The following is a 24122-nucleotide window of genomic DNA, read 5'->3' as shown; positions in this document are numbered from 1 at the left end:
GGGCTCTTCAGTCCGCAGGGGAGACACCCGCTGGCCCTGGGCTGGGACTGCTCCCGGCGGGGGTTGGGGCGGGGGGGAGTAGTGGGGGAAGTGGGTATTCGTTAGGGCTTGAAACAAAATGGCAGCCTTCCTGCGAGTCCCACGTGTGGCCTCTGGAGTCCTGGCTCAGCACGTGGCCCAGACAGGACAGCCAGGGGGCCTCACGAGCTCTGGTTACCGCCCCCCAGGAAACTGTGCCCTTTGGGGATGCCGTCCTTTCCACATGGGACACCTGTATCGGGAGTGAGGTCTGTGAGGAGCTCTGGACACCCCACAGGTCAGCCCTGCCCCCTGATCCCCATCCTTGCGGGGCCTGGGGGGCTGGGGGTTTGCAGCCATCTTGCGTCTCAGCCCAGGGCAGGGAAGACACCCCAGGAGCTGCGGGGCTGGGTGGGCGGGCTGGGGACACGAGTCTCTTCTCTTCGACCCCTCTGCCCGCAGCCCACACGTGGACATGGGCCTGGACGGCGTGGAGATCTTCACCAATGCCTCGGGTAGCCATCACGTGCTGCGCAAAGCCCACGCCCGGGTGGACCTGGTGACCATGGCTACCACCAAGGTAGGCGGCGGCGGGGACGCTGGCGTGTGTCTGTCTCATGCATGTGGGACCTGGCACCCAGCGCAGGGCAAGGCCTGAGCATGAGGCTGCTCGGCGCTCCTCCTGGGTCCGGCCATGGCCGACTAGCCCCTGTGGCTCCCTCTCCCAGGCCCCACGTCCATGACCTCATTTAATGGCGGGAAGCACCCTGTGAGGCGGACACTGTTGCCACCTCCGCTCTCTGGAGCAGGGCACCCAGCATGTGACTGTCAAGTGGCCCCTGGCCTCACACCCCAGCCGTGCAGCTCTGGGGCTCTCAGCCGTCACAGTGGTCTCGGGACAAGTGACCGGGAATCAGGACCCCGTTGCACCACAGCCAGGCACGGGGAATGCCCACGAGTCTGCCGCTCTTGTGGGCAGCATGACCCCAGGGGCCGTGTCTGCTCTTTCCGGGGGCAGAATCTCAGTTTCCTAATCCAGGGAGTTGTCTTCTCCAAAGTTCCGTCTCTCCTCCCTTCTGGGGCAGGTGGCAGCGCCTGCCTTGGAGGGTTGTTGGGGGTGAGAGTAGACGCTCTGTGTGACGCCTGCTGCCTCACGAGGGCGTCATAGCTGCGGGACCTTCCCTGGAGGCGTGTGTTTTATTGGCTGGAGCTGGGGCACTGACTATTAGTACAGCAGAGTTGCAGGGCTGGAGGCCTAAAGCTTCTCATGTTTGGGCCAGCAGAGGGTGTAGGTAGGTGATGGATCAGAGCTGACCACTGCTGTCCACTGTGTTTTCCAGAATGGCGGGATCTACTTGCTGGCCAATCAGAAGGGCTGTGATGGGGACCGGCTGTACTACGACGGCTGTGCTCTCATAGCCATGAACGGCAGCATCTTTGCCCAGGGGTCCCAGTTCTCTCTGGATGATGTGGTACGAGCCGGCCCGAGCAATGGCGGGAGGGTCTCTCATTCAGAGCCTGTGTTCTCTGCTCTCCCCGTAACCCGGGACTGGATGTGCCCTCCCTGGGAGGGATGCTTCTGGTTTTGATTGCTTCCTCTTCACCTCCTTGGTGGGGTGAGGGTTTCCTACCCCGAGGTTATGGGGACACCCCCACACAGCGCACCAGATGGATGGATTCACGGTGGGGTATCAGCCCTGCATGCCCTGGAGGTCCCCGCGAGGCTGCAGGAGCTGAAGGAGAGGCCCGGAGCTGCGGAAGGAGGGGGCTTGGTAGTGACCAAAGGGTGGGTGGCCCCTGGCTCCAGGGAAAATGGGATGGGCTTGTGGGAAGAATCCCATGGCTCGGGGGGAGCTGGAGCTGGTCCCAGGAATAAGCAGACACTGCACGTCCTCCAGCAATAAGGGGGTCATTTGGGAGGAGCAGAGCAGGGAAGAGCCTTGCAGGTGGGCCCTTGGAGGGTTTTCCCCAGAGGTCAAGGCAACACAAGCTGGAATCAAGATTTCCGGGAGAAATATCAATAACCTCAGACACGCAGATGACACCACCCTTATGGCAGCAAACAAAGAGGAACTAAGGAGCCTGTGGATGGAAGTGAAAGAGGAGAGTGAAAAGGTTGGCTTAAAACTCAATATTCAGAAAACTAAGATCATGGTATCCGGTCCCATCACTTCATGACAAATAGAAGGGGCAGAAATGGAAACAGTGAGAGAATTTATTTTGGGGGCTTCAAAATCACTGCAGATGGTGAGTGAAGCCATGAAATTAAAAGATGCTTGCTTCTTGGAAGAAAAGCTATGACCAACCTAGACAGCTTATTAAAAAGCAGAGACATCGCTTTGCCAACAAAGTTCCACCTAGTCAAAGCTATGGTTTTTCCTGTGGTCATGTATGAATGTGAGAGTTGGACTATAAAGAAAGTTGAGGGCCGAGGAATGATGCTTTCTAACTGTAGTGTTGGAGAAGACTCTTGAGAGTCCCTGGACTGCAAAGAGATCCAACCAGTCCATCCTAAAGGAAATCAGTCCTGAATATTCATTGGAAGGACTGATACTGAAGCTGAAGCTCCAATCCTTTGGCCACCTGATGCAAAGAGCCAACTCATTGGAAAAGACCCTGATGCTGGGAGGGATTGAAGGCAGGTAGAGAAGGGGATGACAGAGGATGAGATGGTTGGATGGCATCACTGACTCAATGAACATGAGTTTGAGCAAGCTCCGGGAGATGGTGAAGGACAGGAAGGCCTGGTGTGCTGCAGTCCACGGGGTCACAAAGAGTCAGACACGACTGAGCGGCTGAATAGCAACAACACGGCAACACATGCTAGCTGTGGGCCCTGCCTCCCCCGACTGCCCCGCGTTCCGGAAGCAGGACTGGAGACCTACCCCGCCCTCCTCGGGGAGGCCCCATTCTGGGGGCTCCTCTGGTCTCACTGAACTGATGACGAGCCCGGGGGATGGGGGACACATCCCCCCATGGGATCATGACTTCACTGGGGCCACAAGTATGAAAACCACAGCCGTCTGCTTCTAAAGACACATATTAACATGGGTGTAGAGCCTTCCCATGTGATTGGATGTTAGTTTCCTTCACAGAGAGAATAAGACAAGATGAAAAGGTCCTTGTAAAGAATTGTGTCCCCTTCATGGATCACAGCCTTGTCATGGTGGAGGGGCTTCCATAACTCAATGAAGCTATGAACCATGCCATGCAGGGCCACCCAAGACAGATGGGTCATAGTGAGAGCTGGACCATAAGGAAGGCTGAGTGCCAAAGAATTGATGCTTTCAAATTGTGGTGCTGGAGAAGATTCTTGAGAGTCCCTTGGACAGCAAGGAGATTAAACCAGTCAATCCTAAAGGAAATCAACCCTGAGTATTCGTTGGAAAGACTGAAGCTGAAGCTGAAGCTATTTTGGCCACCTGATGTGAAGAGCCAACTCATTGGAAAAGACCCTGACGCTGGGAAAGATTGAGGGCAGGAGGAGAAGGGGACGACAGAAGATGATATGGTTAGATAGCATCACCGACACAATGGACCTGAGTTTGAGCAAATTCCGGGAGATGGTGAAGGACATGGAAGCCTGGCGTGCTGCAGTCCATGGGATCGCAAAGAGTCGGACACAACTTGGTGACTGAACAACAACAAAGAGAACTGTGTGGCTCTCGAAAGTTTTTTAAGCCTCCAATAAAGAAAATGACTGTTATTGCCCCCAAATGGGAATCGACTCCAAATCTGCAAACGAAACACAAAGTAACTTTCGGTTCTGCCAGAAAGAGCCGCTGTGACTGGGCTCAGGCGGCCAGTACAGGCTTCTCACGGTATCTCTCATCTTGTCTTTTCGGGGTTTTTGGAAACAAGTGTTGGAAATGCTTGTTCACAGAAGCAGGTAGTAGCAGGAGAAAAAAAGGGTTTCCGGGGCTTTCTCTGCCAGAGCAAGACAAGCGGGTGTCTCTGAATAAGAATTTCTCCGGAGCCCTCTGATGCGATGTCTGTGACTTCACCGTTTCACGTACCTGTGCAGTCTCACCGAGGTTGTCAGCAAAGAGGTGGTTATGAAATCAAACTTCGGTTTCAGAATGGACTGAGGAAAGGAACCTTGGAACGAATTCATGGTATTTCTTGCTCAGAGCGAAGCCCAGGGTTTGGCAGTGTGCAGCTGGAAGAAGCCACCTCCCTGCAGACGGTCCCCAGACCATGGGGACCCTGATCCTGCCTTCCCGGTGGGAATGAACATGGTCCCCAGACCTTGCCTTCCAGGTGGCGGGGTCCCAGAGGCCTCCCGCTGTTCAGCAGTAACCTTGATTAAGACAGAAGGCCTCTGGAGGCGAAGATGAAGTCCATGCAGACGGCCAGTGCTCGTCTGCTCTGGACATGCCTCAGTGCAGGCCCGCTTGGCCGGGACTCTCGGCCAGACGTCCCGGCCGCAGGCACCTGGTGCCGGGAGACTGGAGTGAGTTTCGGGGACCACCTGCACCTGGATGAGCAGGTGTGCAGGTGGCTGCAGGTTCCAGGCCCCCCAGGAGCCCCCATTTCAGCAAGCACCCGGGTGATTGTTTGCCACGCCATAACCTGGGCGCCGTTGCCCCACACCCCCCCGGGGGGCCCTTGAGCCAGAGTTCTCTGATTTGACTGTTCCTGATGGAGGTGGCATCACTGCCTTGGGGTGGGGGCAGTGCCCTTCAGTTCTGCCACCTCTTTGGTCTGTGGACCTTCTCGAGGGCACATGCTTCTCATGGCCTCGATCCCGCCTTTGTGTGAAGCTAACCTACTTCCAGGAAAAGTGGACTGGGGCCTTCCTCTCAGGAAGGACTCACTCCTCTGGGGTCTTTCCAATTTCTGTGGCTTTGTCAGGAGCAGCCTGGTGGTTTCGCTGACCAGTACTTGGGAAATGACAGAAGAATGAGTGGAGTGGGAGTTCTTTGTTCTCTGTCTCCTCACAGACGTTTCTATCTTGGGTTAGGCTCGGTGTTGGCATAGACGGCTGCCCATGGCCGGCAGCAGGAGCAGACGCCCGGCCACACCGGGTCCCCGTCAGAGGTAGTTCCTGCTGTCCCGCACCTGCACGTATGAGACGATAGCCTAGTGGTATGATCTGCTTAGGATTCTTTTCATAAAGAAAGGAGTCGTATCTCTGAATTAAAACTTTTCTATTTTCTGCTGTTGGTTGCACGTGGCAGAACCTCCATCTCATCTGGACTCAAAGGCAAATGAAGCGTCGTGTCCTAGAACACATGCAGCACATCTGGGCTGTGACCTTTGTGTGATGACTGCCGGGGCTCTGGCTGCATCCCTTTTTCACTCTCCAGCTGGGCCTTCCTCTGTGTAGGCGTCAGTGTCAGTTGCCTCATGGTCACAGGACGGCTGCAGCAGCTCCAGCCATCCCATCTTCATACAACCACATTCAAAGGCAGAAAGAGGGCCCTTGCTCTCCCTGTGTCTTTTTAAGAAGCTTGCTCAAAAGCTCCCAGCAGACATTTGTTGTGTCTTATCAGCAAGTGTGTCAATTCAGTAGACGTTCTGGTGGCAATGACAAGAGGGAAGGGCTTTGGGTGGGCCGCACCATGGGTGCTCCCCTCTCCCCAGGCCCCTAGTCCCTGCCTTAGAAGGCGGGACTCATTGCATATAATGTGGCATACTTATGAAAACAGGTGCGTGAGGGAAAAAAATAGGAAATCATGATTTTTCTTGGAAACTCCCTTCTCTAGGAAGTGCTCACTGCCACGTTGGATTTGGAGGACATCAGAAGCTACAGGGCGGAGATTTCATCTCGAAACCTGGCAGTAAGCGATTATAAACACACCCATAGGATCCTCATCAAAGACAGAGACATTTTTTTTAACAATAGCTTCCTTGAAATGTCATTCCCATAGCCTATAATTCACTGATCTCAGCACGAGATGCGGTGGTCTTTACTGTGTCTGTGGAGTTGAGCAGCATCACCACCATCAGTGTCCGAATGTTCTTTTCACCTGAAGAAACCTGCACCCATGAGTTGTCAGTCACTCCCCGTCCACCTCCCCCAGGGCCCCTGGCAACCACGGTCTGTGCTGACCCTATGGATTGGCCAATTCTGGACGTTTCGTATAAATGGGATCGTATAATATGTGGCCTTTTGCAACTGCCTTCTTTCCCTGAGGATAGTGTTTTGGTTCATCGTGCTGAGGCGTGAGTTAGTTCTTCATCCCTCTGTATGGCTGAGTAATAGCCCACTGCCCGGGTACGCCACACGCTGTGCGTCCATTCGCCTGCCGGCGGACATTTGGACCATTTCTGCTCTGGCCGTGAGGGTCAGTGCTGCTGTGGCATGTGCCAGGCGTCTGTGTGGACATGCTTGTGTGTCTTCTGTTATCTACCTGGGACTGCCCTGGTCCTGTGGTGATGCTCTGTTTAATTGTGGGAGGTCCTGCCAGACCGTCCTCAGTCACTGCTCCGTCTTGCATCCCCCCAGCGCTGTGTGAGGGCTCCACTTCCCCACATCCCACCAGCGTGTGCTACATCCATCTGTGTCCTGGCCATCCTGGTGGCTGTGAAGGGTCCCTGAGCTGTGTAGGGATTCTGAACTGTGTAGCATCCCCCCTACAGTCATCCCAGGGGCCTGTTTGGGTTCAGGCCCTCAGGGAGTGTCCTTCCCAGGCCAGCAGGGTGAGCCCCTACCCCCGCGTGAAGGTGGATTTCGCCCTCTCCTGCCATGAAGACCTGCTGGAGCCCGTGTCTGAGCCCATCAAGTGGAAATACCACAGTCCCGCCGAGGAGATCAGGTGGGGCTGTTGGTGTGCAGGGGAGGGGGTAGAGAAGGGTCTGCAGATGGTAAAGAATCCATCTGCAATGCGGGAGACGGGGGTCGGGAAGATCCCCTGGAGAAGGGCATGGCAACCCACGCCTTCTTGCCTGGAGAATCTCATGGACAGAGGAGCCTGGTGGGCTACAGTCCACGGGGTTGCAAAGAGTCGGACAGAACTGAGCGACCGACACACTGTCCTTCCCAGGACACTCCCTCCGTCCCCTGCTGCACTGCCAAGTGGCCACTTGGGGGCCTTGCACCCTGGTCTCCAGGGCCTGCAGTCGACACTGTAACTAGAGCGCGGGCCCCACGCCCAGCCCTGCCCGCCTTGCCCTGGGCCCTCGGGCACGGAGACACCGTGCTTGCTTTTCTGTGTCTCCATTTCCCCCACGGGACCAACGAGAGCACCTACCTCCTGGGGCTGCTCTGAGGCTTCAGAAGCATTCATTCCCTCGAAAGGCTGAAAGCAGCCAGGGGCAGCGTGCTGGCGCCGCTCACCGGCCCTGCATCCACCTGGGCACCTGCCCCCAGGTGAGCTGCGAACCAGGGCAGCGGCTCGCCAACCTCATGCTTCCCACCATTCCCCAGCCTGGGACCCGCGTGCTGGCTCTGGGACTTCTTAAGACGCAGCCGACAGGTAAGACATGGCGGGGGATCTGGCCAGCCAGCCCTCTTTAATCCTTCTACGGTGGGTTTGCGTTTGACTTTGTGGCATGCCGGTGACTTTTTTTTTTAAGTTTTATTTATTTAATTTGGTTTTTGACTGAGGTGGGTCTTTGTTGCTGCACTCGGGCTTTCTTTAGTTGCCATGAGCGGGGGCTACTCTACGGCTGAGAGCACGGGCTTCGCACTGCGGTGGCTTCTCTTGTTGTGGAGCCGCGCTCGAGGCACACAGGCCGCGGTCATAGCGGCTCCTGGGCGCTTGAGTGTGAGCTCAGTAGTTGGGGCACACGGCTTAGTTGCTCTGCGGCCGGTGGATCCGCCCAGGGATCGAACCAGGGTCCCTTGCATTGCATGACAGATTCTTAACTACTGGGTCACCCGGGAAGTCCTGACAGGTGTTTCTTAATGCAAACATGTCCTGACTCTGCCTCAGTCAGGAGCCTCGGCTACCCTGGCCAAGGTCGCCCTGAGGTTTGGCTCCGTCTTTGGGGTCCTGTCTGATGACCCCGAGTTACAAGACTTCCTGCCTAGTAGTGTGATTGCGCGCGTCTGTAAGTCACGGTGGAGACTCAGCCTTGGGCCCTCCACGGTGGTGCTCCCTTCACCTTGTGGAATGTGCATGGCTCCCTTCTCCTCCCCTGGGCGACAGCACTTCGTGGGCGCTCGTTTTTGCTGCGGGAGCCGGGCTCACTGCTGGGCGTGAGGCTCCGCTCACGCCGCCATCCGGTTGGCCTGTTCCAGGCAGGGTTCTTCCTTCCCCTGAGCGGCGGGGTGGACAGCGCGGCCACCGCCTGCCTGGTCTACTCCATGTGCCACCAGGTCTGCGAGGCTGTGAAGCGTGGAAGTAGGTGACGCCTGGGGCCCGAGTAGGTTCCAGGGGGGCTCAACCTGCGGGAGGAGCAGAGGGGCCAACCCAGCATTGTGGTGGGGGCATGCTGAGATGTCCCAGCATCACCCCAAGCCCTGGGGCCTGGGCACAGCAAGGCCGCTGAAGTCCCTGCCAGGGCCTCAGGCCCTCGTGGCCCAGTCCGTCAAGCCCACAGGGTACCTGCTGCTGCTGCTGTGTGTCAGCAGCCTGACCAGGATGAAAGAACAGGGCCCTGGGGTCAGGGCAGCCCAGGTTCACACCCTGCCACCATGAGGGGTGACGTCGGCCATTCCCAAAGCGTCCAGAGCTGAGAAACGGGCACTGTGGTGCCATCCGGCGAGACTGCCGGGCGGTAGAGAGGGACCGGGTGGTGCAGGCGCCTGGCACACAGCACGTGCCCTCTGTCCCGCGGGTTTCAGATCTGGAGGTGCTGGCTGATGTCCGAACCATCGTGAGCCAGCCCAGCTACACCCCCCAGGACCCCCGGGAGCTCTGCGGCCGCGTCCTGACCACCTGCTACATGGCCAGCGAGAACTCCTCCCAGGAGACCTGCGACAGGGCCCGAGAGCTGGCCCAGCAGATTGGAAGGTAGCTGGTCCCTGGTGTCGGGCCCGGCCGGCTGGCGGGGACCACGGGAAGCTCCCCCAGAGACCCCATTTGTGGGTCACTGAGCACCCCAGAGGCGAGGTGTTCACTCAACTGCTGATGATGTGGCTTCCCATCAGCTTTACCCCAGATCTTCTCCGTGTCTGAGATCGCCCCTCCCCCTAAGTCCTTCCCAGGAGCGGGCTGATGCACTCCAGGTGGGAGCACAGAGCCCCTCACCGCTCCAGGAGTGCAGCCACCCGCCCTCCTCTGCCTCCCTCGGGGGCCACTGTACCAGACGCAGGCGGGGGGTGCGTCTTTCTGTTCAGGGAGACTTGGTTCCGTTCAGAACGTTCCATCTGTTCTGCCTCCAAAGAAAAAATAAGGAGCTGCCCATCCTGTAAGCAGAGCTCAGCTAAAAGCTACCCCCACCCCGCAATCCTGCTCCCAGGGAGATGCCCAGAGGGATTGAAAGCAAAGAAATGAGCAAGTATTCACACATTCGTGTCCACGCAGCATAGTCACAGCTCACATGGCATCAGCAGTTGAGTAGAGAAATGATGTGGTCTGTTCGCACACAGGGGTGCTTCTCAGCCTTGAAAAGGAAGGAAGCGCTGACACAGGCTACCGCCTGCATGAACCCGAAAGCCTTAAGTTCAGTGAAAGAAGCCAGACACCAAAGGACAGTTACTGTGTGATTCCGTTTCTACGAAATGTCCAGAATAGGCCAATCTTAGGGCTTTCCTGGTGGCTCAGTGGTGATGAACCTGCCTGCCAGTGCGGGAGACGAAAGGGATGCAGGTTCGATCCCTGGGTTGGGAAGATCCCCTGGAGTAGGACATGGCAACCCACTCCAGTATTTTTGCCTGGAAAATTCCATGGACAGAGGAGCCTGTCCAGGCTACGGTCCATGGGGTCACAAAGAGTCAGACACGACGGAGCGCGCATGCACACACACACACACAGAAAGGGTGTCTGTGGTCGCCAGGGGCTGGAAGAGGAGGGGGTTGGGGAGGGACTGCTCGCGGGCACAGGGTCTCCTTCTGGGCTGATGGAAGGCTCTGGAGCTGGAGGTGGTGGTGGCGCATAGTGAATGTCCTCAACGCCGCTGGACGGGGCCCTCGAAGACGGCGAGCTCCGTGCCCCATGGGTTTGTTTCACTGTCTGCACGCCCGCCCGTTCGCCTTCCAGCCACCACATCGGTCTCCACATCGACCCAGCGGTCAAGGCCCTCGTGGGCCTCTTCAGCCTGGTGACGGGTGCGAGCCCTCGGTTTGCGGTTCACGGAGGGAGCGACCGGGAGAACCTGGCTCTGCAGAACGTCCAGGTGCGCACCTCGTCCGCACGCAGGGACCGCAGGAAACCCAGGGGCGGCTGGCGGGGGGTCCACAAGCAGCCCGCCTCTTAGAGATGCAGAGCGTGCAGCCTCGTGGACGAAGATGGGGCTCTGCGTGTGTGTGTGTGTGAGATGTGCGGAGGGGTACGAGGGTGAGAGTGTGCACAGGTGTGTGCACAGGAATAGGTTAGTGTGCAAGAGTAAGGGAGTGGGGCATCTGAGTGTGCGTGTGTGGGGGTGCAAGCACGTGACACTGTGTGTGTGAGTGTGCATCGGCGTGAGAGTCTGTGAGCATGAGGTGTGAGTGTGTCCGAGTGTGTGAGTCTTCTGCATCTTCAGGGATCGGCTACAGGGGAGCTGGACCTTGGGTGGTCCGTGCAGGGAAAGAGGGGGCGTGAGCTGCTTCTGCTGGGGTCTACCCTGTCTCCATCCCCTTCCTGGGGTTGCTGGTGGCCTTCCCCAGGGGTGCAGGGACTGGCCGGAGCAGCCGAGGTCTCTCCCGCTGGCCTTGCAGCCCAGTCTCTCCACTGCCGAGCTCTCATCTCAGGCCCTGGTCCCTCCCTGCTGAGTGCAGGAGCCCCTCAGGGGAGGGACCATGGGCCCCGGGACTCTCTGGCCGCTAGAAGCTCCTGCATCACTTAAGCATTCCCGCTGTCTGAGGTGTGGGGAGGTGGTGTTAGCGCACGTCCCCCCAGCCCCGGCCGGCATGGTGACACTCTCCTGTGGGCCAGGCGCGGGTGAGGATGGTCATCGCCTACCTCTTCGCTCAGCTGAGCCTCTGGTCTCGCGGTGCCCCCGGCGGGCTTCTCGTGCTCGGATCCGCCAATGTGGACGAGAGGTGTGTGCGGCCCCTAGCCTGGAGGAGACCCCGCTCCACCCGAGGCCACTCCTGCGGGTCTGTGCCCCCTCACTCTGCTGCTGCTCTGGGTGCACCTTTGGGAGCAGTCAAGGACTGGAAGAGGCACAGGGGTCAGATGAAAATGGCCATCTCTCCTGGCCTGGAAATCCTGACCCTTGCCCACAGACCGGACCCCGTTCGTACCATCAGCCGTCCGTTTAACGGGACACGGAGTGACCTTACACCCACCTCGGGCTTGGTTGAAGGAGCACCACTCGGGGCTGGCACTGGTCATCCCCCAAACTGTGTCCCCTCCAGCTTGCTGGAGCTCCTTGGCCATCCGCAGCACCTGCCCCTTCCCCAGTCTGCCCCAGCACATCAGACTCCTCTGAGACCCTCGAGTCTGCCAAGCTCTGGCTCCAGGGCCCCGGAAGAAGGCGTGTCCCGGCACCCAGGGGCAGGATGGCCAGGCCCCCAGGTTCTCGGAATCTGCAACTCCCAGGTCTGCTGCCTCGAAACCACCTGTCCTTTCTCTGGCCGCAGCCTCCTTGGCTACCTGACCAAGTACGACTGCTCCAGCGCTGACATCAACCCCATCGGCGGGATCAGCAAGACAGACCTGAGAGCCTTCGTCCAGCTCTGCGTGGAGCGCTTCCAGCTTCCTGCCCTGCAGAGGTGCGTGTGCCCGCGAGGCCATGGCTGTGCCCCTGGGGCGCCGGGTACGCGTCTTCTCAGCACAGCCCCGGCCACTCTGCCCCCTTTCAGCCACCTTCCGTAGCACCCATTGCCTGATGGAAGCGGTCGGGCCTCCAAGGGCACTCGGGCCCCGAGACCAGGTACCCGCTTCCTTCCCATCACTGCCACCCTGGCTGTGGCCAGATCCGGCGGCCACTGCCGCCCTCTGCCCCTCAAGAGGCTGGAAAGTCGGCGCCTCCCCGTCTCCGCACTTGCGTGATGTCTGTCGCGCTAACACCCAGCTGTTGTAACCGACCTCCGTGTGCCCTGACCGCAGCATCCTGGCAGCGCCGGCCACAGCTGAGCTGGAACCCCTGGCCCACGGACGGGTGTCCCAGACCGATGAGGTAGCCGTGCTGGCTTTGTCACTGCGCTTTCCCCGCCACCTCCGCGCTCCGGGGCTCCTGCGTGCCCTCCTGTCTGCCCCCGAGCAACCGTGCTCCATCACTGGGGCCCCGGCTGGGAGTCCAGGGCTTAGCGTCACCGTTGCTGACCTCTGATGTTCAATTCGGGTCTCTCGAGGTTGGGGCCGGGAGGAGGCGGGGGCGGGGAGTTTGGTTCCGTCTCCAGCAGAGGTTTCAGGCTGTCCCCCCAGCGCTGACCTGCTGTCACTCATGAGGCGCATCTCTTTCGTCCCCAGGAAGACATGGGGATGACATATGCGGAGCTGTCCGTCTACGGGAGGCTCCGGAAGGTCGCCAAGACGGGCCCCTACAGCATGTTCTGCAAACTCCTCGACATGTGGAGGGATACCTGCTCGCCCCGACAGGTGAGGCGCCCGGCGTCTGCGGGGAGCCAGTGGGTGAGGCGCACCTGATGTCCTCGGGGAGTTGGCAGGCAAGGCGCCCGGCGTCCGCAGGGAGCTGGCAGACGAGGTCACCCTGCGGGTGGGTTTGGCTCTGGAGCAGGTGGCCACTGTGTGACTTTAGGGGGAGAGCACTCCGGAAGGAACCACAGCCCCGTTCTCAGCCCTCCCCGGCTCTGGCTGAGCTTATCTGAGTGGGGCTGGGCCCCCTCACAACACGCAAGCTCCTCCCCTCTTTGCGGGGCAGAGGACGAACTCCGAGGTCAGAATATGGCTTCTTTTCCCCTAGTTGTCAGGCGCATTAGGGCTGAAGCCCATAGACAGGGTGGTCCCTGCAGAACCATCTGGAAGCTTCACGAAATAGGAATACATCTTCCTGGGACCCCTGCCCAGGTCTCCTGATGCAGTTTCCAGGATGCTGGAGGCAGGAACCCCCATCCTTACAGCTCCAGTTTGCTGCTCTAGCCCAGGCAGCAGCATCGGTCCATCCTGGCTTTGAGGAAGTCCCAAGGCAGTGCTCTGCGGCTGCTGAGGGGAGGCTGTTAACTGGCCTGTGCGATGCTGCTGAGAACGCCAGTGTGGGGGCTTCCCAGCTTTGCTAACACCAGGCCCTGTGCACCCCTCGCCTCCCAGGTGGCTGACAAAGTGAAGTGCTTTTTCTCCAAGTATTCCATGAACAGACACAAGATGACCACGCTGACCCCCGCATACCACGCCGAGAGCTACAGCCCGGACGACAACAGGTTCGACCTGCGGCCATTTCTGTACAACACCCGCTGGCCCTGGCAGTTCCGCTGCATCGAAAACCAGGTGAGCCGGGGGGAATGTTTTCTCTCCCTCTTAAACATCTGTCGAGGGAATACCAGCTCGTCTCCTCCACCTGCTCGTCTCCACGGAGGACTGAAAAGCTTTTTAACGTTCAGTCACTCTGTCGTGTCCGACTCTTTGTGACCCCAAGGACTGCAGCACGCCAGGCTTCCCTGTACAGGGTTAATGTATATGGTGGCATTTTTTTTTTATTGTCCTGCTTTCTGCCAAGCGTCCAGGATGTTTCAGGTCCATCAGAGCTTGGCATGTGCTGTTTTGGGCTGTACTGAGGATGCTAAAATTAGCAGCTCCGTCCCACGGTCAGTGTGAGCCCAACTACTGTGATTTCTAGACTGCTGGGGCGTCCAACTGGCTTTGCGTTGTCTGAACCGTCTGTTTTTCCTTATCGATTGATAGTAGGATAAAGGAAGCAGAAACAAAGCCAATTTAACAGGCAAGTCTAGATCCTTCCCTTTTCTGTGATGGAGGCAAGTTCGAGGCAGCCCCTCCCCAGTGAAGGCGATGGGGGGAGAAAGACGGTTGATGAGTGAACACGGCATCCGTGAAAGTGATACATGGTGATACTGTTGCCAAGTCCAAGCTCGTCCTGCTTGATGCATGACAGTAAATGGAGAGATGAGTTGCTGAGACAAGGAATAGCGACTTTATTGGGAAAGCCAGTAGACCAAGAAGGTGGGGGACTCATGTCCTAAAGAACCATCTTGCCTGAGTTAGAATCCAGGCTCCTTTTATACTAAGAGGGGAGGGAGCAAAGTCAAACACTTGCTGGTTCCCGTGGGCTTGTGGGGGGGACGGCTCGTTTCCTCCTCCCTGGTTCCCATGGGCTTGTGGGGGGGACGGCTCGTTTCCTCCTCCCTGGTTCCCATGGGCTTGTGGGGGGGACGGCTCGTTTCCTCCTCCCTGGTTCCCATGGGCTTGTGGGGGGGACGGCTCGTTTCCTCCTCCCTTGCAGTCACTCACAGGTGGGTCTGGTCAGTGTTTCCTGTGAACTAAACACAGGCATTTCAGCTTGGTGCTCCTTACCTGGGAGGCAGGGTTCCCAGAGATGACCCTTACGTATAATGGGCAACATCTCTTTAGGGCAGTGGTCCCCAACCTTTTCAGCATCAGGGACCAGTTTCACGAAAGACAGTTTTCCCAGGGATGGGGGGTAGGGGAGATGGTTCAGGTGGTAACGTGAGTGATGGGGGGCAGACGAAGCTTCACTTGCTTGTCCACCCACCGCTCAGCTCCTGCTGTGCAGCCTGGTTCCCAACAGGCTGTGGACTGGTGCCCGTCTATGGCCCGGGAGTTGGGGACCCCTGCTTTAGTGATAAATTGTAATAAATCCCAAAGGTTCTTTCCTCTTACAATAAGAGCTGCGTTGAGCTGGAGGACCGCAGGGTGGGGGCAGAAGGGAGCATCCATGAGGAGGTGATGGGAGCCAAGCGACCCTGCGTAGCCGCGACCCTCCTCCAGGGGGCGTCAGGCCATGTCCAGAGACGTTATCCCGCCCGGGGTGAGGTCTGTACCCCCACATTTAGCAGACAGAGTCCAGAGATGCGGCTGAGCACCCCACAGTGCCGTGGACGCCCCCTCCCCACAAAGAACTAGTGAGGGGCGGGACTTGGCTCCGGCCAAGAAGCGCTCAGGCATGGGGTTCAGAGACCGCAGCTGGAAGATCCGCACATGTAGGAAAACACAGCTCGGTGAAGATGGCCTTGCTGTGACCTTCTAGCCCAGCAGTGACCCCTGTCCCCACCCCCGGCCGGCACAGGTCCTTCCAGACTCGGGATCTCCGCCCCACCCCACCCTAGGTCTCCTTGCCCTGCAGGTGCAGTTTGCAGACCTGCGTTTTCGATCCTGTGACTGTGACGCTCTTTCGGGTAGATCGGTGCGTTTCAACAGCGTGGCTGTTCGGGCCCTCGTGGTGACCACCGCGTCTCCTCTTCTAGGTCCTCCAGCTGGAGGGGAGACAGCGGCAGGAGCTAGACGGCGTGGACTGAGGCTGGGCCCTGTGCGGAGGGCTCCCCGCCTGCCAGCGACCAAGAGCGGGAGTGGAGCCCCATCTGACGTATTTCAAGGAGAGGGAACCATACAGTCTAGTTCCATTTTTAAAAAGGCTGAAGGGAAGAGGATGCGATTTTATTTGAATTTTTAATTGAAATACATACTGTGGATTTACAGTGTTGTGTTAATTACTGCTGGACAGCAAAGTGATTCCGTTTTATGTATATATGCATACTTATATCTTTTTTTATATAAATATTCTTTTCTATTAGAGGAGGTCGTAGGATATAAATACAGTTCTCTGTGCTGTGCCGTAGGGCCTTGTTGTTTATCCGTCCTGAGAACACGTGTGAAGGTTTACACCTGCCGACCCAGTCTCCCGCTGCACCCTCCCCGGCCGCTCCCTGCTGGCTCCCGAAAGTCTGTTCTCTATGTCTGTTGCTGTTTTCGCAGAGAGGCTCCTTCGTGTCCTGGTTTAGACCCCACGTGTAAGCGGCGTCCTGTGAAGTTTCTCTGTCTGACTTCACTTAGTGTGAGGACCTCTAGGTCCGTCCACGCTGCTGCGCGCGGCGTCATGACGACCTCTAGGTCCGTCCGTGCTGGGCGCGCGGCGTCATTCCGTTCTTCTCTGTGGCTGAGTAGCACCCCGCCGCGTGTGCACTGCATCTTCTTCATCCACTCATCTGCCGGTGGGTATCTGGGTCGCTCCCATGTCCTGGCTATTGTGACTAGTGCTGCAAAGAGCAGGGGGGTACACGTGCCTTTTTGGATTAGCGTTTCCTCCAGATAAGGAGGCAGTAGAGGGTGAGATGGTTGGATGGCGTCACTGACTCAATGGACATGAGTTTGAGGAAACTCTGGGCAATATGAAGGACAAGGAAGCCTGGTGTGCTACAGTTCATGGGATTGCAAAGAGCTGGACACGACTTAGTGACTGAACAACAGCCCACGAGTAGGATTGTCGGATCATATGGCAGCTCTATTTTTAATTTTTGTCTTTTTTTTTTAGGAACCTCCATATTGTCTCCAGAGTGGCTGTACCAATTTCCATTCCCACCAACGGTGGAGGAGGGTTCCCTTCTCTGCACCCCACAGAGGATGTGGTTTTAAACCCTCTTGAAGCCAGCACTTCCCCAGCCCCTCTGGCCCTTGTGTGGCATCTCCTGAGTCTCACCTGAGCTGCAGGAGGATTTTCCGGGCGGGGATGGAGGAGGTGCTGGGGGGTAGAGGGTGGTTCTAGAGTGACTGTCCCCACCGGTCACCCACCCTTGCAGTCTTTGTAGTTTTGCAAAGCAGCCCTTCCTCCTTTTCTTCTTCTGTCTTGCGTATGGTTCTTCTCACTGTAAACCGGCCCGTTTCCCTCAGTTCTGTTTCCTGCATGCATGCCCAGTGTTCAGTCGGTCTGACTCTTTGCAACGATATGGACTGTAGCCCGCCAGGCTCCTCTGTCCTTGGGGATTCTCTGGGCAAGAACACTGGAGCGGGTTGCCATGCCCTCCCCCTGGAGATCTTCCCGACCCTGCGTCTTTTATGTCTCCTTCATTGGCAGGGGGGTTCTTTACCACTAGCCCTGGTTGTTGTGACTGTCGTTCTGAGGACCTCAACCTACAGGGACGTAGGTCCTCCTGCAGCTTGTCCTGTGCCACCAGGGAGGGCTTCACATGTACCCGGGGCCAGGCTGTGGGGTCGTCATCCCTGACCCTGCCATGTGCTGCCCTAGGGAGAGACCTCTGGGGAGGCTGCTGTCCACTGTCCTTTCCAGCCTCCTCTGTCCATCTTGGTCTCACCGTCCTGGGGTGAGGCTGGTGTAGGTGGGATCAGAGAGCTGGGTTCTGGTTGCTGGCCTTGTGGAAGGTCCAGCTTGGGTGTGAGCGATACAGCTGAGCCCCCATTCTGCTGGAGCCCCAGGACTTCCTGAGACTCCCCAGGAATATTTGCAAACTGCATCAGCATGAAGTTTCTACATGTGAGTTACCAAAAGACCCACCCAAGAAAAGAACCTGGCGAACAAAGAAAGAAATTTCTTGGTTGACGTGCTGAGTCCAGAGAGTGAGAGCTTCAGGTTTGGCTGGACCCAGGGTTTGTGCCACATCATCGGAACTTGTTTCTCTCCTCCCCCAGCCTGTCTCTCAACATGGGCTTCCTCCGTTCTCTGCATCACGACACTGTGACTCTGGTTGTACAGACTCCCAAGTTCAAGTCCAGCAGGAGACTAGCAAGTGCATCAAGGGTTTCTTCAGTAGAAGCCCCGGATGAGCTCAGTTAGGCCATATGCCCATTTCTGAACTATTTGGCTGCCACCCCAAGGTCCTCCAAAGAGGACCAGGAGGTGTTACAGAATTAGGAAAAATAGATGGTGAGTTCTCCAAACAGGAACCCTCAGGCCCTGGCCTGGCCCCAGCTCTGGACTACGTCCACGTTTCCTGCTGATGCGCCTGCAGAACTGGGCCACACAGCAGGCGCACAGGCCTTTCCTCACCTCCCCACGGTGACGGCAACACCCGGGGCGTGTTAAGAAGTCTCCACCGCAGGTGTGGGCCAAGGGGAGGAGACAGGGCACCCTGTCTCCCACCCCAGGATCCAGAGCCCCTCCTGCAGGCGCGGGGGCAGAATGACCACTCCTCCCACACCCCACCAAGGGCCACAAGTTTGGGATGTAGTCACCCGACATAAAGGCAGCATATTATGCAATGATGAGAAGCCATGTCCTGCCCACCATCTCCAACCCCTGTTCTAGGAAAGTCTTGGCCTTGTGGAGCCAAATCCCAGGGCTACAGGCTGAATGTTCACACCCCCCGAAACTCACGTGTGGAAACCCTGTCCCTGCATGTGATGATGTTGGAGGAGAGGCCTCTGGGAGGTGATGAGAGCCTGTGTGTGGAGCCCCATGGAGGAGACCGGGGCCCTTATTGAGGCCCCAGAGAGCCCCCAGCTCCAGTGAGAAGTCACCAGACCGACCCAGAGGAGGGCCCTCCCCGCACCCCACTGGACCTGGTCTTGACTCCCAGCCTCCAGAGCTCTGAACCGCGCAGTTTTGTTCACAAGTCACCAAGTCAGTGACACGTGTTACGGCAGCGCACGTGTACTAAGACCCCGTGAAAGTGTTTTTCCTAAAACACAGCAACAGTCTCCTCTTAAAAGGAGAACGCAGTCTGCCTTCAGGAGACTCTAGAAAGAAAACAAAACTGGTCATAGGTAGGTGATGTGGCCCAGTTCTGCTGATGAGTGTTCCCCTAATTCAAGGATGGTTTGGGGGGCATGGCCAGCCAGTGATGGGTGGGTCCAATGCGGGCAGTCCTCCCTGACCACCTGGGTCTCATCCCAGCCTAGGGCCCTCGCTGGTGGAGATACAGATAAACTCAAGATAATGTGACCACGGGGTTCAGCAGTGGAGGGATGACGGCTCACACCATGCTGTCAGCTTCTGGGATGGCTGTCACCTGGGGTGACGGGCAGGACCCCCATTGCAGGTGTCAACACCCCCCACTGTTCCTGAGAGGACAGGCACCTTGCTGACTCCCTGGGGAGAAGAGTCCTCCTGTCTGCTGCCCTGGCCCCCACAGCCCTGCATGCCCCCTTGAGGCCACGGCTCCTGCACCCTGTGCGCTGGGAGCAGGGTGGGGGCCTCTGCCCCAGGGCAGGGAGGTGGAGGGCGGTCAGCCCTGGGGCAGTGGTCGGGGGCGGTGTCCTGTACCTTGTCCTGCAGGGGCCGCTTGCACTCAAAGGCCCCAGGACCCTGGCCGCTGGTCATCAGTGTATAGGGTGTGTCCCCCATTTATAAGGTAGGGTCCCCCAGCTCTAGGGCAGTGTCCCCCAGTTATAAGGCAATGTCCCCCAGTTATAGAGAGCGTTCCCCAGCTCTAGGGCAGTGTCCCCAATTATAAGGTAATGTCCCCCAATTATAGGAAGTGTCCCCCCAGCTTTAGGGCAGTGTCCCCCGGTTATGAGAGTCGCCAGAGCTTGGCTAATGAGAAGCGATGGGTTCCTGTCTGCAGCACCAGCCTGTCACACAGGGTCCTTTTTTCTGAGCCCCACAGACAAGCCCCATGCCCCATCTCCTGTCAAGCCTCACGTCAAACCCAGAGCTAGCTCGGAGTCTCCGGGGTCAATCCTGAAAAGTAAGACCCACCAGCACCTTCTGCTCACCCTGGGGTGGTCCTACAAGCTTGGGCTGAAGTACTTCCCTCAAATGACCAAAGCAGTCTGGGGACCATAAGGACAGCCGAGTGTCACTGTAGCATGAGTTACTGACGGAACCAAACTGGCCCCAACTGGACCTTGTCCCCCAGGTAGCACTGGTCACAAAGCTTTATTTTGCAGGAATTCTAAAGACGGAAGGAGAGGACTTTGAGAGAGAACACACATTCCAGAAAGTAGATCCACTTAAAAACAAAAGCACTGTATTCAGACCCCAGAACATGCCAGAAAAATGGGCAGAGGACAAAGGCACATCATCTTCAACGCCCAGGCTTTACCCGAGAGGAATTTTGCATCCCAACCTGGAAACAAGCAGAACTTTCACAATAAGTCAGATGTTGAAGTCGACCTTCTGAGGTTGGTCATTGTGACTTCATAAACTTTCTGAAGGATAATTTGACAGGTTTTGAAAGGCTCAGTGGGATTCCCCAGCAGCTCAGTGGTAAAGAATCCATCTGCCAGTGCAGGAGACACAAGAGACCTGAGTTCGGTCCCTGGGTCAGGAAGATCCCCTGGAGAAAGGAATGGCAACATACTCCAGTATTCTTGCCTGGAAAATGCCATGCACAGAGGAGCCTGGTGGGCTACAGTCTACGGGGTTGCACAGAGCTGGACACGACTGAGCGACTGAGCACAAGCAAAGGCCTCAGATGTGTGCATTTGGTTTCACACACACATACACACCTACTTCTGGTGATTTGTTCTCGGTTTTTACACAGAAGGGAGGCTGGGAAGGGAGCTCTTTGGGGGTGCTGACTTGGGGATCTCTCTCCTGCTGGTGGTGAGGTGTGGGTATGTCCACGAGACTGTAGGGACACTGATTTACTGGGAGCCCCCCACCATTCCATCAGAAGCCCACGCTCTCCGTCTTGCCAGTTGGGGTCACTTTCTGGTCCTCAGCATCCTCCGTCTCCTCACCCAGGGCTCTTTGAAGGACCACCTTGAGGGTCTCCATCGACCGCTCCCTCTGAAGGCCCCCGATGAAGAAGTAAATGGCAGGGTTGGCCGTGCTGTTGACGCAGGACAAGAGGACACAGATGTCATTGAAGATGTGAATTTTCTCAGTTGTACAGAACCGGATGATACTGAGAGGCAGGCCGAAGAGGAAGCCCAGGAACGAGAGCAGGAGGACCAGGTAGAACTTTCTGGGCTGATGCTTCTGGGAGCTGGCCTGGACTCGCCGGAGCAACAACAGACTGGAAATGCCCAGGACGGAGAACTGGAGGAAGACCGACACAGCGGTGGCAGTCTTAAATTCGTCACAGAACTTTTCCTCTTTGGTGAATAACTGACCGCAGGCATAACCTCTCAGCACATTTAACAGAAAGGTCAGAATCCAAAGGAGTGTGCTCACGATGGCCGACAGGTGCTTGGGGCAATGACACCGATACCAGATAGGGAAGAGGGCGGACAGACAGCGCTGGAAGCTGATGGCGGTCATGATGCCCAGACCAGTGAGGTAGAAGAACCACCTCAGGACCATAAAGAGGGCATGAAGACCAAAGCAATGGTTGAGGAAAGGCTTCAGGATTTGGCGGACAGAGAACAGGATCTGGAAGCCAAGGTTCATGAAATCCGCTATGGCCAGATTGAGGCTGTAGATGATGAAGGAGGTCTTCTTGTGAGACAGATGGACAAACCAGATCACGATTCCATTTCCCACCAGTCCGCAAAGGGCCACAACCACAGCGAGGGACCGGAGGGCCACATGCTCAACATTGTGTGACCCTTCAGCACGCTCTGCAGCGTCAGGGCTGGAATGATGAGTCTCGCAGTAATTGTCCATGGTGAGGCAATCCAGGCTCGGCAGGACTGTTGGATCCCCCTGTCCTGTGACTCCCGACACTCCTGGGGAGTCAGAGATGGAGGTATGGACCCTCAGGCAAGTGAGGGGGGCTCTCGCTCCTCCCCCTCTCCCCGTCTCCTCTTCCCTCTCCCCCGACTCCTTCCCTCCGTGCCTCCCACCTCCCCTCACTTGTCTCTTTTTCTCTCCCCGTCTCCTCTGTTCGCCCCCTCCCAAGCCCGGACACAAATGCTCTGAGTGCAGGTCCTTCCTGTGGTCCTTGGCTCTCTCTAGAGGGCAAGAGGGGAGCTCAGCTTTGTCCTCATGAGCAGGGCCTCTTGGGCATTCATCTCTACACTCAACAAACTGATCTGCTAGGTGTCCCCTCCAGCTTAGGCTCTGAGCAGAAAGCAGGGTGGGGGGAGTTGGGGGGATCTGGTCTCTGACCCCAAGAAACCCAAGGGATCAACCATTTACAGGACAGTGTGACTGTCCTGTAGAAGTACTACAGGAGCTGTAGTACTCAGGTGGGAGTTGACCCTTGAAGACATGGTAGACGTTACCAAGAAGATGATACCGATGCAAAGAAACCACTTGAGGAAGAGCCAGGGGCTTGAGGGAGCATGTCTACTCCAAGGGTAGAGCTCTTAGTATGGTTAGGCCGTGAGGAGCAGTTTGGGGTACCGGGAGGGAGTGATGGATGATGTGAAGGTGGGTGGAGGCATCTGGTCTAGCTCCTTACTTGGGTCCAGGTGCCGAGTCCACTGTGTTCAGCAGCTCAGATGCCCTGAGGTCTGTAGGGAGACCTGTGCCTGAGTCCCTGGGGATCTCGTCAACTCCAGTTGTTTCAATACCACCCTGATTCCAATGACTCAGGGAAGAGGGTCAGCCACGCAGGGGTGTCCTAATCCCCAGGGCCCATGATGACTTAGATTTGGAGAGAGGAGATAAAAGTTACACATGGAATTAAGGCCGCCAACCAGCTGACTGTAAGATAGGCAGATGGGCCCTTCAGGTAACCACAAGGGTCCTTATGAGAAGGAGGTGGGGTAGGAGAGTCAGAGAAGGAGCTGTGATGTGGGAGACAAAGTAGGGGTGATGTGATAGCTGACTTTGAAGAGCAGGGAAAGGGCCCCAGTCAAGGATGCAGGCGCCTCCAGAAGACGAAAAGAGACCAGGGAACAGCTTCTCCCCCGGGGCCTCTGGAAGGGAGGCAGCCTTGCTCACACCTCGATTTTAGCCCAGTGAGACCTATATTTTGGATCTTGGGCCTCCATAACTGTAAGGTTATAAATCTGTGGTTATTTGCTGTGGCAGCTCTTAGGAAACTCCTGCGTGAGGTCTCCCATTGCATGGTCAGGCTCAGGTTCTGAGAGGTCCTCTCTGCCCTTCAGGTTACATGCTTCTTGCCTTTCCCCTCCCTTATTTCCAACTTCTCCTTGTTTTCTACTTGGCCTAACTCAGCTCCTCTTCTTTTCTCATCCCCTAGATGCTGATATTTTCCAGGTTGTGTTCCCCAGCGTTCTGTCCTGTTTTCTTTAAACCACACCCGTGAATCCGATCTCATCCACTCACATGGTCTCTTGTTCGTCACTCAGTTCCCAAACACACATCATCAGCCTCCATCTCTCCAGCCCTAGACTTGCTTATCCAATTGCGGACGAATAACGCCGTGTTTAACACTATCCCCCAAGTGTGTGCTCTTCAATGCATGCTCTCATTGCTACAAATTACATCACCACGCAGGACCCCGTCCACTACATCTGAAATGTGGACTCACTGGTGGGCGCCAGGGGGACTTTGGGATCAGAGGGTTTGGGTTGGGTGCCTACCCCTCCCGCTAATTAACTAGTGCATTTGCTTCTCCGGTGGCTCAGACAGTAAAGTCTGCCCTCAAGGCAGGAGACCCGGGTTCAGTCTCTGGGTTGGAAAGATCCCCTGGAGGAGGAAATGCAACCCACTCCAGTATTCTTGCCTGGAAAATCCCATGGACGGAGGAGCCTGGCTGGCTACAGTCTGTGGGGTCGCAAAGAGTCGGACACGACTGAGCGATTAACCCTTGTATGATGTGCTCAAAAGTTGTACTATAATAGATGCAAGCTACTGTATAAAAAATAGATAAACAAGGACCTACCGTATAGCACAGGCAACTGTATTCAATATCTTGTAATAACCTATAATGGAAAAGAAACAGAAAGAATCTATATGCATACATATAACGAAGTCGTTTTGCTGTACATCAGAAATTAACACAACATTGTAAATCAATGATACTTTAATTTAAAAAAATTTTTTTAAGTTTTAAAGCAGACTTTGAAGAAGGAAGTCAGTAAGTAGAAGATAATTCATTTTTACTTATGTTGATTTGGGATTGTTTGTGGAACACTCACGTAAAGACATTCAGATAGCCAAGATTTTGGAAGGGAGCTGTGGTCCGGAGGTGTAGATTTAACAAACATCTTAAGTGGGAGCTGAAGCTGCTGAAGGGGAGGACACCACAGGGTGGGAAGGGGCAGGGCTGGGGAACAGTGCAGAGGAAGACACAGTAGGGAGTGAGGGCTGGGCAGCTCAGAGCCGGGCTCAGAAGCAGATGGGGGCCGGCAGCACAGCAGCAGGTCCTGGAAGTTTGAACTAGTGAAATACATCAGCAGCTGGCAGGGTCTACCGTATTTCAGATGGCTTCAGACTGTAGA

The 24122-nt window shown here is 56.6% G+C and overlaps 2 protein-coding genes and 1 long non-coding RNA gene across 11 annotated transcripts in view; 2 read left to right on the top strand and 1 right to left on the bottom strand.

Annotated features, from left to right (window-relative positions):
• The window catches only part of NADSYN1 (NAD synthetase 1), a 28112-nt gene extending 12347 nt beyond the window's left edge, over positions 1 to 15765 (top strand). For 7 of the 9 annotated variants that reach the window (XM_086383282.1, XM_086383280.1, XM_086383276.1 and 4 more), the window contains 15 exons: positions 228 to 316; positions 481 to 598; positions 1359 to 1490; positions 5727 to 5801; positions 6655 to 6779; positions 7391 to 7439; positions 8207 to 8309; positions 8753 to 8921; positions 10110 to 10245; positions 10986 to 11092; positions 11636 to 11767; positions 12105 to 12174; positions 12468 to 12596; positions 13266 to 13442; positions 15395 to 15765. In XM_086383282.1, coding sequence (XP_086239408.1) covers positions 228 to 316; positions 481 to 598; positions 1359 to 1490; positions 5727 to 5801; positions 6655 to 6779; positions 7391 to 7439; positions 8207 to 8309; positions 8753 to 8921; positions 10110 to 10245; positions 10986 to 11092; positions 11636 to 11767; positions 12105 to 12174; positions 12468 to 12596; positions 13266 to 13442; positions 15395 to 15445 — 1662 coding nt within the window. In that variant the 3' untranslated portion in view covers positions 15446 to 15765. Of the gene's footprint in view, positions 1 to 227; positions 317 to 480; positions 599 to 1358; positions 1491 to 5726; positions 5802 to 6654; positions 6780 to 7261; positions 7440 to 8206; positions 8310 to 8752; positions 8922 to 10109; positions 10246 to 10985; positions 11093 to 11635; positions 11768 to 11857; positions 12175 to 12467; positions 12597 to 13265; positions 13443 to 15394 lie in introns of those variants that run through there. The other 2 variants (XR_015157416.1, XR_015157417.1) reach the window with 2 other exon arrangements.
• A 1735-nt stretch (positions 15766 to 17500) lies between these two features.
• On the top strand, positions 17501 to 18822 carry LOC147341713 (uncharacterized). Its single transcript, XR_015157418.1, has 2 exons — positions 17501 to 18644; positions 18775 to 18822. It is a non-coding gene; the product is annotated as an uncharacterized LOC147341713 (long non-coding RNA).
• A 1005-nt stretch (positions 18823 to 19827) lies between these two features.
• LOC147341712 (mas-related G protein-coupled receptor member B5-like) lies at positions 19828 to 23814 on the bottom strand. Its single transcript, XM_086383283.1, has one exon. It carries the CDS (start codon positions 21430 to 21432, stop codon positions 20494 to 20496), a length of 939 nt encoding a protein of 312 aa, XP_086239409.1. The 5' UTR covers positions 21433 to 23814; the 3' UTR covers positions 19828 to 20493.
• Between the last annotated feature and the right edge of the window lie 308 nt (positions 23815 to 24122).

This window comes from Bos grunniens, chromosome 29, assembly GCF_055505025.1.
Source record: "Bos grunniens cultivar Pamir isolate PY7600 chromosome 29, Bosgru_T2T1.0, whole genome shotgun sequence".
Lineage (NCBI taxonomy): Eukaryota > Metazoa > Chordata > Mammalia > Artiodactyla > Bovidae > Bos > Bos grunniens.
This window is presented reverse-complemented; position numbering and strand designations above follow the sequence as displayed.